General features: G+C 45.7%; 1 protein-coding gene across 2 annotated transcripts in view; it reads left to right on the top strand.

Annotated features, from left to right (window-relative positions):
- LMF1 (lipase maturation factor 1) overlaps positions 1 to 12,396 on the top strand; it is a 159,218-nt gene that overhangs the window by 11,183 nt on the left and 135,639 nt on the right. For both annotated transcript variants that reach the window (XM_027656627.1, XM_027656628.1), the window contains exon 3: positions 11,005 to 11,015. In XM_027656627.1, the coding sequence (XP_027512428.1) occupies positions 11,005 to 11,015 (11 nt within the window). The remainder of the gene's footprint in view (positions 1 to 11,004; positions 11,016 to 12,396) is intronic.

Raw genomic sequence — 12,396 nt, forward strand, 5'->3', positions numbered from 1 at the left:
TCCAGGAAGATATGGAATGATAAGGAGGAATAGAGCTCTCTCTTCTTTAGACCAGTGAGGAACAATTTATTCCTTTTATCGCTTTTGCTCTTTTTTTTTTTTTCTTTTCTATTTTAATTTTAAATGTTCCTATTTGTTTTGGGCTGGAGTCTCCAGATACCGGGTGCTGCTGGAGGAGAGACTCTTTCAACTGCTGTCCAGCTGGCTTGGGCTCAGTCAGGGGAAGCTTTAGAAGAGCAAACTGTCTCCTTTGAAAGGCAGGACACGCTCCCTGTCTGTCCTGGGACCACCTGGGAGCTGGGGAATACTCTGGGAGCCAGGGGACAGCTGATGCTGCTGGGACAGCACAGCTGAAGGGCTCAGAGGGTCTCACAACCCTCAGGAAAGCTGCTCCTGGGAGAGGCTGATGGGAGCTCTTTGTGATGGGGTTTGCAGGGTAAGGATTACTTTGGCAACCTGAAATCCTGAGAACTGATGTTGTCCTGGCCCTGAATTTTTGATTTGCCAGTTTGTTGTTGGCTCTGAACTGTGTGAATTCAGATGCACTTTGGTGGTTCTCAGCTGAGCTTTCAGAGAGCAAGGTGTCAGTTCTGGTACCTGTGAGATGTGGGGCCAGGATTGCCAAGCTGGAAAGTGGAAAGCACTGGGAAGTTTTGTTTGTAATTCTGGGCACAGTGTTCCCAAAACAGCTGTGGGTCTGCTCAGCCTAAACCTGGATGTGTTCTCTGGGCCATGGGCTGCACTTGTGGTGTCACATTTTGATCAGGAGCTCAGTGTGTCTGTCTTTAAATACTGGTTTGGGGTTTTTTTCCCCCATCTGCCACTTTGGACTCTTCCTTTTGAAGTCAGAGGGGACTGTCAAGAACCTAAAAATCTGCCAGTGCAAGAGAATATTTAATGTCTGACCCACTGGGTGAAGTGCTGAATCATTTTAACCTCGATTTTCCTTGTAATTTCTGTAAACCATGCAATAAAAGGATGGGAGTAAGAAGTAGTGCCAGTTTGAGTAGAGCAGAAGCTGTTAAATGGAGATAAGAATGCTTTAAAAGATGTTTTTGTGGGAATTCCTCATAGATCAACATCCCTTTTGCAGCCTGCAAATCCTGCCTGGCTGGGTTCAGTCCATAGTGCAGCTCCATGGGTCCAATACAAATGGCTTTGTCTTTCTCCCCCACTTCCTCCCTCCTGAATATTATCATGGATTGTCATCTATTTAAACAAGGATGGGAAAACCTGCCCTTTGTGTAAAAGTAAAAATCCTTGTTGCAGGTGGGCCTGTGAAACCTCCATGTGTGGGTTTGTTCCCTGTGGTTTCTGCTGGAACATTGGCCATGGAGGTCCTGTGGCAGGACAAGCTCTTTGGGAGAGGCCTTCCAGCAGAACTTAAATCATTTTTGTACCAGAATAACTAATGCACTTCCAAAGTGAGTTGGTAATTCTGGAATAAACTCACTTTTATCCCACAGTAAGGTGTCTCCAGAGAGCTATTACATTTTCTTACATAAACAAACTTTTCAGCTACTCTTGCCACTGATCTCCTGTTTCTTCTTCTGTTGTTTCCTCCCCCCCCAGCACTTCCAAATGGCATCTGAAAACCCTTCCTTTGCCTTGGTTATTGTGTAATTTCATTTTTTACAGAGCTCCTTGCCTGCTGTTGGGGAGCACAGTTTGTAAGACACTCGATACAAAAGCTGGAATTGTGGGGTTTTAAATCCTATTGCCTTTTTTTTTTCCCCTCTTTCATGACTAAGATTCTGGTCGAGTTACAAGAGCTCAAGGGAATGGGTTGAACAAGCCAATAAATAAAAAGTTAGAGCACAAGGTGGCTACAACTTTCTTTTCAGTGTGTTCTTCCCTTGTGAAAAACAGTGGTGGAGCTGCTGCTAGCAGGTATTTAGGGTAAAATAAGACCAAGCAGCACCTTTTTTCCTGCAGGGAATATGAAATAGAGCTGTGCCTGTGTGCCCATCAAAGCCTCTGTGCCCAGCTGGCTCCCAAAAAGTTGCTGGTGCTGCAACACTTTGCTAGAGCACAGAGGGGAGTTGATGCCTCTGTCTCTCTGCCCCCAAATACCTGGTTGTTTTTTTTTTTTTTATATTTAGCTGGTTGAATAATAGCTTGAAACTTTCATATTAAAGGACTTGTTGGAGGGACAAGCACGCTGCAGGTCGTGGAAGCTTGTCTGTGAGGCTTGTAATTTAATTGCAATTAAATTACCGTCCTCAGAAGTTCATTTGCAACAGAGGAAGAAGAAAGGCTTGTGTGTCGTGGAGGGTTTGTGGTTTATGTCTCATTAAAAAGCATTTGACCTGTGCTGGACTTTAATCACTGAGCTGGTGGCTGAACTGGTGGGTGGGTCAGGCTGAGCTCCACTCACTGCTGGGGGGCTCGGGAGATGCTCAGGGCTGTGTTTTCCCTCTCCAGGAGGGCATTAGCTGCCATTAAATGAACCTCTTCCCTCTTTTCTTTCCTCCCATACTCTACAACTTTGGATTTTGAGATTGAAGCACTTGGGTTTTTGTCTGGTGTGATCCTAGTAAAGGTTAGAGCCAGATCTCTTCTGAGTTTCTGACTCCAGGGTGGGAACTGGGGGCTGGATTTGGCACAAGTTCCTTCCCATTTTGAAGCATGTTGGTTTGTGACCCTTTTGTGGTGAGGGCACAGCACTTAGAGTGTGAAAAGAATCATCTTGGAATGATTTGAGTTGGAAGGGACCTTAAGGACCATCCAGTCCCACCCCCTGCCCTGGGCAGGGACACCTTCCACTAGCCCAGGTTGCTCCAAGCCCCATCCAACCTGGCCTTGGACACTTGCAGGGATGGGGCAGCCACAGCTTCTCTGGGCAACCTGTGCCAGGGCCTCCCCAGCCTCCCAGGGAAGAATTCCTTCCCAATATCCCATCTAGCCCTGCTCTCTGGCAGTGGGAAGCCATTCCCCCTTGTCCTGTCCTTCCATCCCTTGTCCAAAGTCCCTCTCCAGCTCTCTTGGAGCCCCTTCAGGCACTGGAAGGTCAGAGTTAGGTCACCCTGAGCCTTCTTCTCTAGACTGAACAGTCCCAATTCTCTCAGCCTTTCTTCCCAGCAGAGCTGCTCCATCCCTCTGATCATCCTGGACTGGAGTAGTCCTGCTCTGACACACAAAACAGAGCTGGAAGAACCCCCCCTTGGAGCTTCCAGCAGCCCAGATCCAGATGAGGATGAATGAGGGATCCACACGGGGCCACTTGAGCTGGGGTGGGTTTTGTGAAGCAGTTTGGGTAATTCAGGAAGACATTTTTGCCTGGCCCTGAGCAAGCAGCCACTGAAAGATCAGGAGCTGTGCAAGCAGGGAGTAGGAACCTGGGTGTCCTGGGTTTTATCAGCACCCTTGGTTCACCTGGGAAGTTCTCTGTGCAGGCAGGAAGGGATGTGTCAGCTGTGCTTAACCAGGTGACCTTGGCCAGGTCTTTCCATCAGTCTCTATCCTGCTTTATAGGCCTGTCTGGAAGTAATACAAGCTTGTACTGAGGGACTGCAAGACTTAACTGATACCAGCTTTGCAGATATTAAAGTCTGAAGTGGAAGGAGAAATTAATATCGTGCCTGAATCCAGCATACAATTTTATGTATTGAAAAAAAAAGTATCTGAGATTTTTAGATAAATCACATTAACAAATCTCACCTTGATGCATGTGCCAAACTGGGGTAATCTGGAGGGGTTTTTTTAGGGCTTTGCAAACAACCCTTTTTTTGCAACCTGGCTGTATTTTTTTTCCAGCTCTCCAAAATATCCCAACGACAACAACAACAAAACTTAGACTATCTAATTCCTTTATCTGGCCTTGGCAATAAACCCCAGGAATTCCTTTGTTATTGTGGATCGGAGCTCCGAGCTGCCCTCCCTCTCTGCCCAGAAAGAAAAGATTATCTCTGGAAACGTAAACCAAGAGTTGCAGGATCTCAGGGGGTCATCCTTCCTGTCCAGGAAGCTGCTTTTTGGCACTTCCTACCCCGCACAGGAGAGAGGGAGGGATCGGTTTCAAAGGATGCTGAGAGCAGCCCCGAGCTCTTGATATGACACATTAATGAAAACAAAGATTAATACCATGTGACACCGTTGCCTTGCAGTACAACTGGGAACTAATGAGGCTAATGAGAACCACATTTTGGGTTGAGAGATTAAAATTTAATCAGAGCTGATGTCAGAAATGAATCATTTAGCATGGGGTTTTTTGTTTTTTTTTTTTTCTCCCCAGCGTGTGGAAGGTTTCCCCTCCCTGCCCCAGGCTGGGTGTTGGTTTAGCTGCAGTCCTTGAGAGGGGCCAGTCCCTCTCCATCTGCTCACCTGGAGTGTGGCTGGGCAGGAGGAGGGTGATGCTGTGGCTGGGTTAGTCCTCAGGACCTGAAAACGTGTGAGGTTTCTCCTCTTGGTCTCCTCTCAAGTTCAGTGCAGGTGACAGTGGGGTTCGTGCCTTTAATTTAGGGCTCTTCAAGGGTGCAAGTGGAATCTCACAGAGTTATTTAGGTTGGGAAGGACCTCTGAGATCATGGAGTGCACCATTAAACCACGTCCCCAAGTGTCACATCTCTGAGCAGGAGCAAAGAGTGCAGGTGCCAGGGGATATCCAAGGGTTTGAGTGTGTCCCTGCCCACACCCCAAACCTGGGCATTAGTGTGGGAGAGCAGAGCAGGCTGGAAAGGCAGGTGGAGATGAACTGGGTTAAGAAGGCAGAGTCAGCTCTGTCCCAGCTTTGAGATCTGCAGATGTGGGTGCAAGAGCTGCCAGAAGCTTTAAGGACCTGCTTGAGCTGCACCAGGGCTGGTCACTGCCTCCTTCCATGCAAATGTTCCTGGAAAAGAACAAATCCAACTTGCCACTGAAGCACAATATGTAAAGCAAGAGCAGAGGTGTTGGTGACATGGTGTGTCAGAGCTGGCAGAGTTACTGCTGAGGCTCCTCAGTTTGTGCCTTGAAGATTAAGGTCATGTGAATAACTTGTAGGAACTTAAAGAGGTTTAAAAAAAGAGGGAAACTAAAGAGGAATTTAAATATTTTGCATTGATTGGTTTTACTGCTGTTTTGCCTTATTGCTGGCTTGGCTTCACTTAATCAATAGCACCTCTGGAGGATTTTTATTTTTGATTTAAATCTGAGGTCTATTTTTATTTAATCAAGGGCCTGTAAAATTAAAATAAGAGCAAAAAAATGATGAGATGATGGTGTGGTCAGTGTGTGGCTTTGCAGTGACTGATGTACACAGGGCTTTGCCAGAGACCCAGACAAATATCTTTTAATTGCTTATTTTCTGGCACATCCAATTACCAGCTGCATCCACTGAATAGACTCGGGGATCCATCCCACAGCTAGAAAAAGAAGGAATGATTTTTTTTTAATTTTTTTTTTTTTTTAGACAATAACTTGCCAAGCAGCTTCATGCACCCAGTTTGGTCCAGCACGTGTTTATGTTGTTTAACTCAGGGAGCTTCTCAAACAGCTGTGGTTGGGAAGGATGTTAATCCAGGGATTGGTGCAGCCTGACAGGGCTCTGGGTTAGGGAAGGATCCAAGCCGTGGTGGGATCCGTGTTTACAAACTTCCCTAATCTGTGTTTACCAACTCGTAAAACGTATTTACAAATATTCTTAATCCGGAAATTTATTGCTGACAACAGTGGTCACTTCCAGTGGTGCTGGAGCATCGCTGGGCTGGGGCTCCTGCACAACCAGGAACTGTCTCAAGTTGCACCAGGGGAGGATTGGTTGGATATTAGGAACAATTTCTTCACTGGAAGGGTGGTCAGGCATTGTCACAGCTGCCCAGGACACTGGTGGAGTCCCCATCCCTGGAAGCGTTCAGAAACCCTGTGGATGTGGCACTTGAGGGCGTGGTTTTACTGGTGAACGTGGTGGTGCTGCTGGTTGATGGCTGGACTTGATCTTACAGGTCTTTTCCAACCTTAAGGATTCCATGATTCCATTTGCAGGCTGAGCTGGATGTTTCTCCTGGAGAAACATTCCAGGTCTGCCTGGATAAACAGCAGCTCTGTCCTGGAGAAGGGGAGGCAGGAGACTGCAAAAATCAGCGAGTTCTCTTGCGGGAAGGGTCTGGAGTAGAAAGCAGGTGGCAACTGGCATTGGAATAACTCCTGTCTTTATGGATTTGGTGTGAGGGAAATGGGCAGGCTTTGCCTGATCCCAGAACCTCATTGTGGAGACTCACACTGGGTTGGCACTGAGGGCCAGCCTTCAGAGATTAATTAATGCAATTAAATGACTTTTTTTTTTTTTTTAAATCAGGAAATGGAATTAGTGCAATTCAGTTTTCCTGGGTTTTCACCTGCAGGACCTTCCTGCTGGTAAAAGCAGGATCACAGCACTGGGGCTCTGACCTCTTGTTCCAGGCCCTTGTTCCAGGCCCTGGTCGTGTCCAAGCTGTCACTGATCCCTTTATTGTCCCTCAGTGTCCGGGTACATTTGTTGTGCACCTGCTTTTGGGGTCCATTCCAGCCTGGAGACCTGGACTGGTTTTGGCAGGGGTGGAGGAGCTGCCTCCCCTTCCTGCTGCCCCATCCTCACCTTTCCTTGCATTCCCCATCCAGCCTGAGGATTCCCAGGGCTGCCATTTCAGCATCTGCTTTTGGCACTGGAAGGATTTAACCAAAGCAAACTCCACTGAGTTTGGCAAACTCTGCAGGGTTTGGAATGATTTTTGTCTTTGGAAACGAGCACGGGCAGAACAGTTGGGGAGTGTTGCAAGGGCTTAGTTGGGTCATTCAGATTTTCTCTCCTACCCAGGCCTGATTTATTTTTTTGCCTCAGAAAGGGAAAACAACGTGGTGCTTTGCTGTTGGCCACGGGCAGAGCCTGTGGGATGGATGTGTGGGATGGGACGTGCGTGTCACCACCCGGCCTCGCTCCAGGACAGCCCCATTCCTCATCCCCTGCTTTGCTCCATCCCTGCTCAGGCACCTTTCCCAGCACTGAGTAAACCTCACCCTTGAGCACTGTTTGGTTTTTTTTTTTTTAATGTTCTCCCTGTTCCTCCCATTTAAATGTGGATGTTGTAATTACAGAGCACAGAATCCCAGTTTTTAGAGATCTGTGACCACAATAAAGTGAATCCAGACACCAGAGTGGTTTCATTTGCTGCCACTGCAGCTGATTTCCTCCCCCAGCACGGCTGTGCAGTGCTCAAGGCTTGGCAGCCACCAAAACCAGCTGTCAAAAAAATGTTTCTTACCCCCACACTTTTAAGTTAATGATGTTCTGAAATTAATGGTGCACCAGACAAATCCTGTCATCTCATTTTGATGGACTCACTGTCTCTTGCAAGTGATGTTTTCCAACTGGCTGATTTGTTTGGAGGCAGAGTGCTGAGGAAGTGGATCCCCAGGTGCCAGGGACTCTACATATACATATATATATATATATATATACACACACATATACATTGGAAAAATGTTGGGTTTTTTTTAACTCATCCTAAGTTTTACAGCTTTAATTTGGTTGGGATATTGTGGTTCACCAACAAGCTTTCAGGCACATCAACAGGAACTTTTAGACAGCAGTGGATGAGTTTTTCCGCTCCAGTGTCTCTGGTTGTCACTTTGCTCTGGAAGTGGCTCCAGCCCCACCCTGGGCACGGGAGAGGCACGAACTTTAGCAGTGGGGGAAGAAATTGTCCTGTTGTGGTGAAAAGCTGAAGGAGCTGAGTGTGATTAGTTGAGGGAAAGGAAAAGTGGGAAAAGGAGACAAAGATCTTCAAGTGTGGGAGAACTGGAAGGGGATGGAACACTGGCACAAGTTGTGCAGGCAGGTTGTGGGCTCTCCATCCCTGGAAGTGTCCAAGACCAGGTTGGACGGGGCTTGGAGTAACCTGGGACAGTGGAAGATGTCCCTGCCCATGGCAGGGGGTGGCACTGGATGAGCTTTAAGGTTCCTTCCAACTTAAATCCATGATTCTATGGGAATTAGTTGTTTGCCATGTCTGTCTCCATGTGGACAGGACAGGAAGCTGTTGGTTTATGTGGTGTAAAGGGAAAGCCTTTGGAATGTGTAAATGGGAGAGCACCAGGCTGAACACCTGGAGAGGGAGGTGAAGTGTCCATTGCTGCATGGACAGGCCTCTGTCAGAGGTGATTCTCACGCAGAAAAACCCTCTCCTGGGGCAGCTGGATTTTCCACACTTTCTCTACTTCTGTGGCTTAACCCTTTTTTACCCCTAACACAACGTGAGATTTCTGGCAGGCAGCTCATCCAGCTCTCCCTGGTACTGGAATTTGGGAAGGAAGCTCCTCACTCTACCAGCTGTGTCCCCCCTGTTGCAGTTTCCTGGGGTTGGAGGGAGGACCAGAATAGTCAACATGTCCTGCTCCCAGCCTTCTCAGGGCTGGGATACCTCCTGGAGGAGCTCCTACCTGCTTTCATTGTGGAGAGGTGCTGCTGTGGAAACCTCCTGGCAGCACCTTTGGGAGCTGAATCCTGATGGAGAATAGAAAACATGTCTGTACCCAAAGACCTCTTCCCTCATCCTGAGCTCTCCAGCTCAGGGGAGAGATTCATAATGGAGATGAAAGTTGCCATCTGGGTTCACTTTCCATCGAGGATGTTCTCCATGGAGAGCAGGGAGAGAAGCTGTTAACACCAGCTGTGGATTTAGGGATGCAGCAGGGAATTATCCTGCCTGTGGAAATCAGTTCAGTCGGAAGGATCTTGTGGTGCTGGGCACTGCAGGGATGGGAGTGGTGGGTAGGACTGGTTTTACTCTATTTTTTATTACAAATACAGATGTATTTTCCTCGTAAACATCAAGAGATGTAAAGGTAAAAGTTCCTGTCTGTGTTTTATACGATTTTTAATAGACTCTGTTTTGGAATTCTGTTTTGGTTTTGGAATGTTTTACAGACTTTTAAGAGGAATCCCTGTCCCAAACAGCCCTTGCATTCAATAATCTGTGTAGCTCTGGGGTAGCTGAGCAGAAAGAGAATGGAAATTTATGGGGCAAGTCTGGCCCATGTGCTTTTCCTCCTCCTGGAGCAAATAGAAACCATCATCCCACAGGCTTTGCATGCAGTAAAAAAGATGTTATATGGAAAAGGTGATGTTTTCTGCCAGGTGGGTTTGGGGCCATCCTGGTCCTTTGCCTGTATGTGATTTTGGGGACATGAGAAGCTCTTGTGGGGCCATGTCCTCAAACCCAGCTTGACTCTGCTGTGCTGGCAGCAGGAAGGATTTTCATCAGGAATAACATAGTTTAAACTGTGCTCTACTATCAATTTTTGCTTTCCAGGAATGTACTTGAGCTAGAGTTAATCAGCGTGACAACATGGTGAAAAGCATTTAACCCAAATATTTGATGATGTTTATGATTCCCAGTTGATATTCACAGCCTGAGTGTGACATGAATTTTGCCTCCAATGACAAGTCATGGATAATGACATTGTTTCTCCCTCCAGAAAACAGAAATGACATCCCATTTTAATTTGATTTAGGCAGTCCAAATGGTGGGATATACTTTGAATTTCTGGCTTTAAAAAAGTGCAGATCAAAAGTTCCTCTGTTGAAATTTGTCCCAGCCTCCCTCCCACCCCAAGGGCTGCAAAATCACATCCATGTTTTTACTTGTCATTATCTGTCGGGAATGTTACAAATGCCAAGACAGGCAGTAGTGAAAACCCCCATTTTTTTTAATAAACACTCTCTTAACTCCTTATAGAGGAGCTTGAAAAGGAAAAAAAAAAAGGTAATTAAGTCCCAAACTCCAACCTGAAATCTGTGGGATTTGGGTACCTGCCTGTTTGTACCTATTAAAAAAACAAAAAAAAATCCCTGCAAGAATTCCTGCTGCTTTTATGTATTTGGAGTGGGCCATTTGGTTTGGTTTCCTTGGCATTTGTATCCCAGGCTTCTTCAGAGAAATAAATTCACAAGTGTTGGCCTGTCATCACATGACAAACTCCGGAGCCCGGATTGATGTAATCGGCAACAGACACACGTCAGAGAACTTCATGTGGTTCAGGAGAATACAATATTTTATTAATTCCTCATTCTGTGTGTGTGTGTGTGTCTCTGTGTGTGTGTTTTAAACGAGCCTCAGGGGGTTCTTAACTTCTGCCAAGAAATAAGACTTAATTCCTACAAGTTTTTGTTGTGAGCAGCACCACGAGCGTGGTGGAGAACAGCAAAGCAAGGTCCCCTTAATGACAGATGTCTTCATAAAGAGCTGCTCTTATCAATAAATTTAAAAATTGCCGTGCATTTTAAAGTTGTTTCTTTGTGCATCAGTAACTCTGTGTGAAATGGTCGTTCAGTCTGTTGTAAGATGTTCAGATTGATGGATTTTAGAACTGATTGAACTGGCGAGTATCAAATTATCGCACCTATTCGGGGTGTTTTCAGTAGCAGCAAATCCTGCTGGAAAATCTTTAAAACCTGGGGTGTTTCTCAGTTTTAGGGTTCTTTTTGTTTGGCTTTTGGGTTGGTGTGAGATGCACTACACAAATAATAATACTAATGTAAAAGATACAGATGACAAAGCCCTGACGTGGCAGTGAAGCTGTAATGGGAGCAAACACAAGTTACTGGGGAACAGCATCTTAAAACTTGTTAAACTTTGGGGTTCACTTGTGGTAGGAACTGCTGTAGCTAAGGCTAAAGGTAATTCCACTAATTCCAGAGAAGACCAGGAGCAGCCCTGTGGGAACCTCCTGGGATTTGGGATTGTGGTGTCCCTTCTGGGTCTGCTGCTTTAACATCTTCATCAGAAGGAGGGTGGCCAAGTGTTTGGAGTGCTGAATACCACCTTATTGCCCAGAAATTAGGGAATTTGCTCTTTTCCATTTCCAGGTAGCAGCAATTTACCGTTTCAGTTGCATGTAAAGTGGTTCAGACACGTTTCTGTGCTCTTTAGTGGTGTTTTGAAACTCAAAACATGTGAAATGAGAAAAAAAACTGATACAAGACATAGTTCCCTTGAATTATCAGCCAAAACATTAATTGTTTTGCCTCTTCTTCGTTTTGTTTTTCAGGTATTCCTTTGGTAAGTGACTAAAAAATGAGAAAACCTGCAGTAATGATTTATTGATGCATTTGTGGGTATGTAGCTTTTACATTACTCCAGCTTGTTTGCTTGGTCTTTCTCTGTGAAATGTTTAAGTTTTGATTATCTTTTTTTTTTGTTTGTTTTTAAATGAAGTTTTTGATTGTCTTTCACTGTGTTTCTTCCTGCCTCTAAGTCCTTAAAGTAAGGAAATTCTGTAAATTAGGATTGAAGGAGACTTAATAGAAGGGTTAAAGACCAAGAGAAATCGTTTGGAGGGTTATGGTTAAGATGAATAATTAAATAGACCTGAGGCAGGGTCTGAAGGACATCCCTGTTCCTCCCAAATTCCAGTTTGCTTTCCACAAGTGAATGTCAAGAACCTCTTACTCACATCTGGGCTTTTCCCCTGGGGTGAGGGGCAGTTTTGCCTCCTTGGAGGTTGGGAAGGTTCATTCCCTGCTTTGCCAGGTTGGGTTTTTTCCCAGCATTAAGTTCTCCAAAAGGTAGAAATCCTGGTGGAAAACATTCCTGTCTGTGGAAATACTAGGAAAACTGCCAGTGTGCTGCTGATTTTCTGGGAAGTACTGCCGTGGCATAATGTCTTGGAACAACCTGTTTGGATGTGTCTTCTCCCTGCTGTGGGATTTGTGGGTGGAGAAGGATCCTGGGTCATGGTGTGGATGGAAAAGGGGATTCCCAAAGCATTCCCAAGTTGTCACAAGACAGTTACTAATGGAAAATATTCTACAAGAAGGCACAAGGATAGTTCAAATCCATTTGTATTGTGGGGGGTTTGACCCCCTCTCCCCCAGAGAATTGCACCTGTGTCCTTGTTCCCAGTGGATGGTTTTAATCAGGGATAAGTGAACGAACTGTTTGAGTGCAAGTGGGAATATTGAGATTCATCCAGTGGAGAAGCAGAGGAGGATGGAGAATCCTTGCCATGGTGTCCATCAGGTATCTCAGAGCACATTTGGTGTTGGATGTGGGTGTTTGAACCAGCTGGCCAGGACAAAGCCCGACTCCTGTTGAGGACACTCAGCCTGGACTCAAGTTACTCATCTCCTGGATGTTTTCCACCCTCACTGATGGTGTAGAAAAAAAATTGCTTTTTTCAAGTGGTGTTTCATCTTTTTTTGGCCTTTCTTTATGTCCTAAGTGGAGAGCCACCCTTCAAGGATTACTGAAGTCCTTTGTACGCAGTAGGGTCTCTCCCTTCCTTGTTTTTGGCTTAAGGGGAATAAGATGAATGAGATGTAAATCTTGAGTTACTTTTGTCAGAATACAGGAAAACCACAATATTTTTGTTATAATATAGCTGAAACAACAACATTGTCAGCCATTGCTGGAGAAGTACATTAAATATTGCTGAGCTCTG

This window comes from Corapipo altera, unplaced genomic scaffold (assembly GCF_003945725.1).
Source record: "Corapipo altera isolate COAL_440 unplaced genomic scaffold, ASM394572v1 104, whole genome shotgun sequence".
NCBI classification, from domain to species: Eukaryota; Metazoa; Chordata; class Aves; order Passeriformes; family Pipridae; genus Corapipo; species Corapipo altera.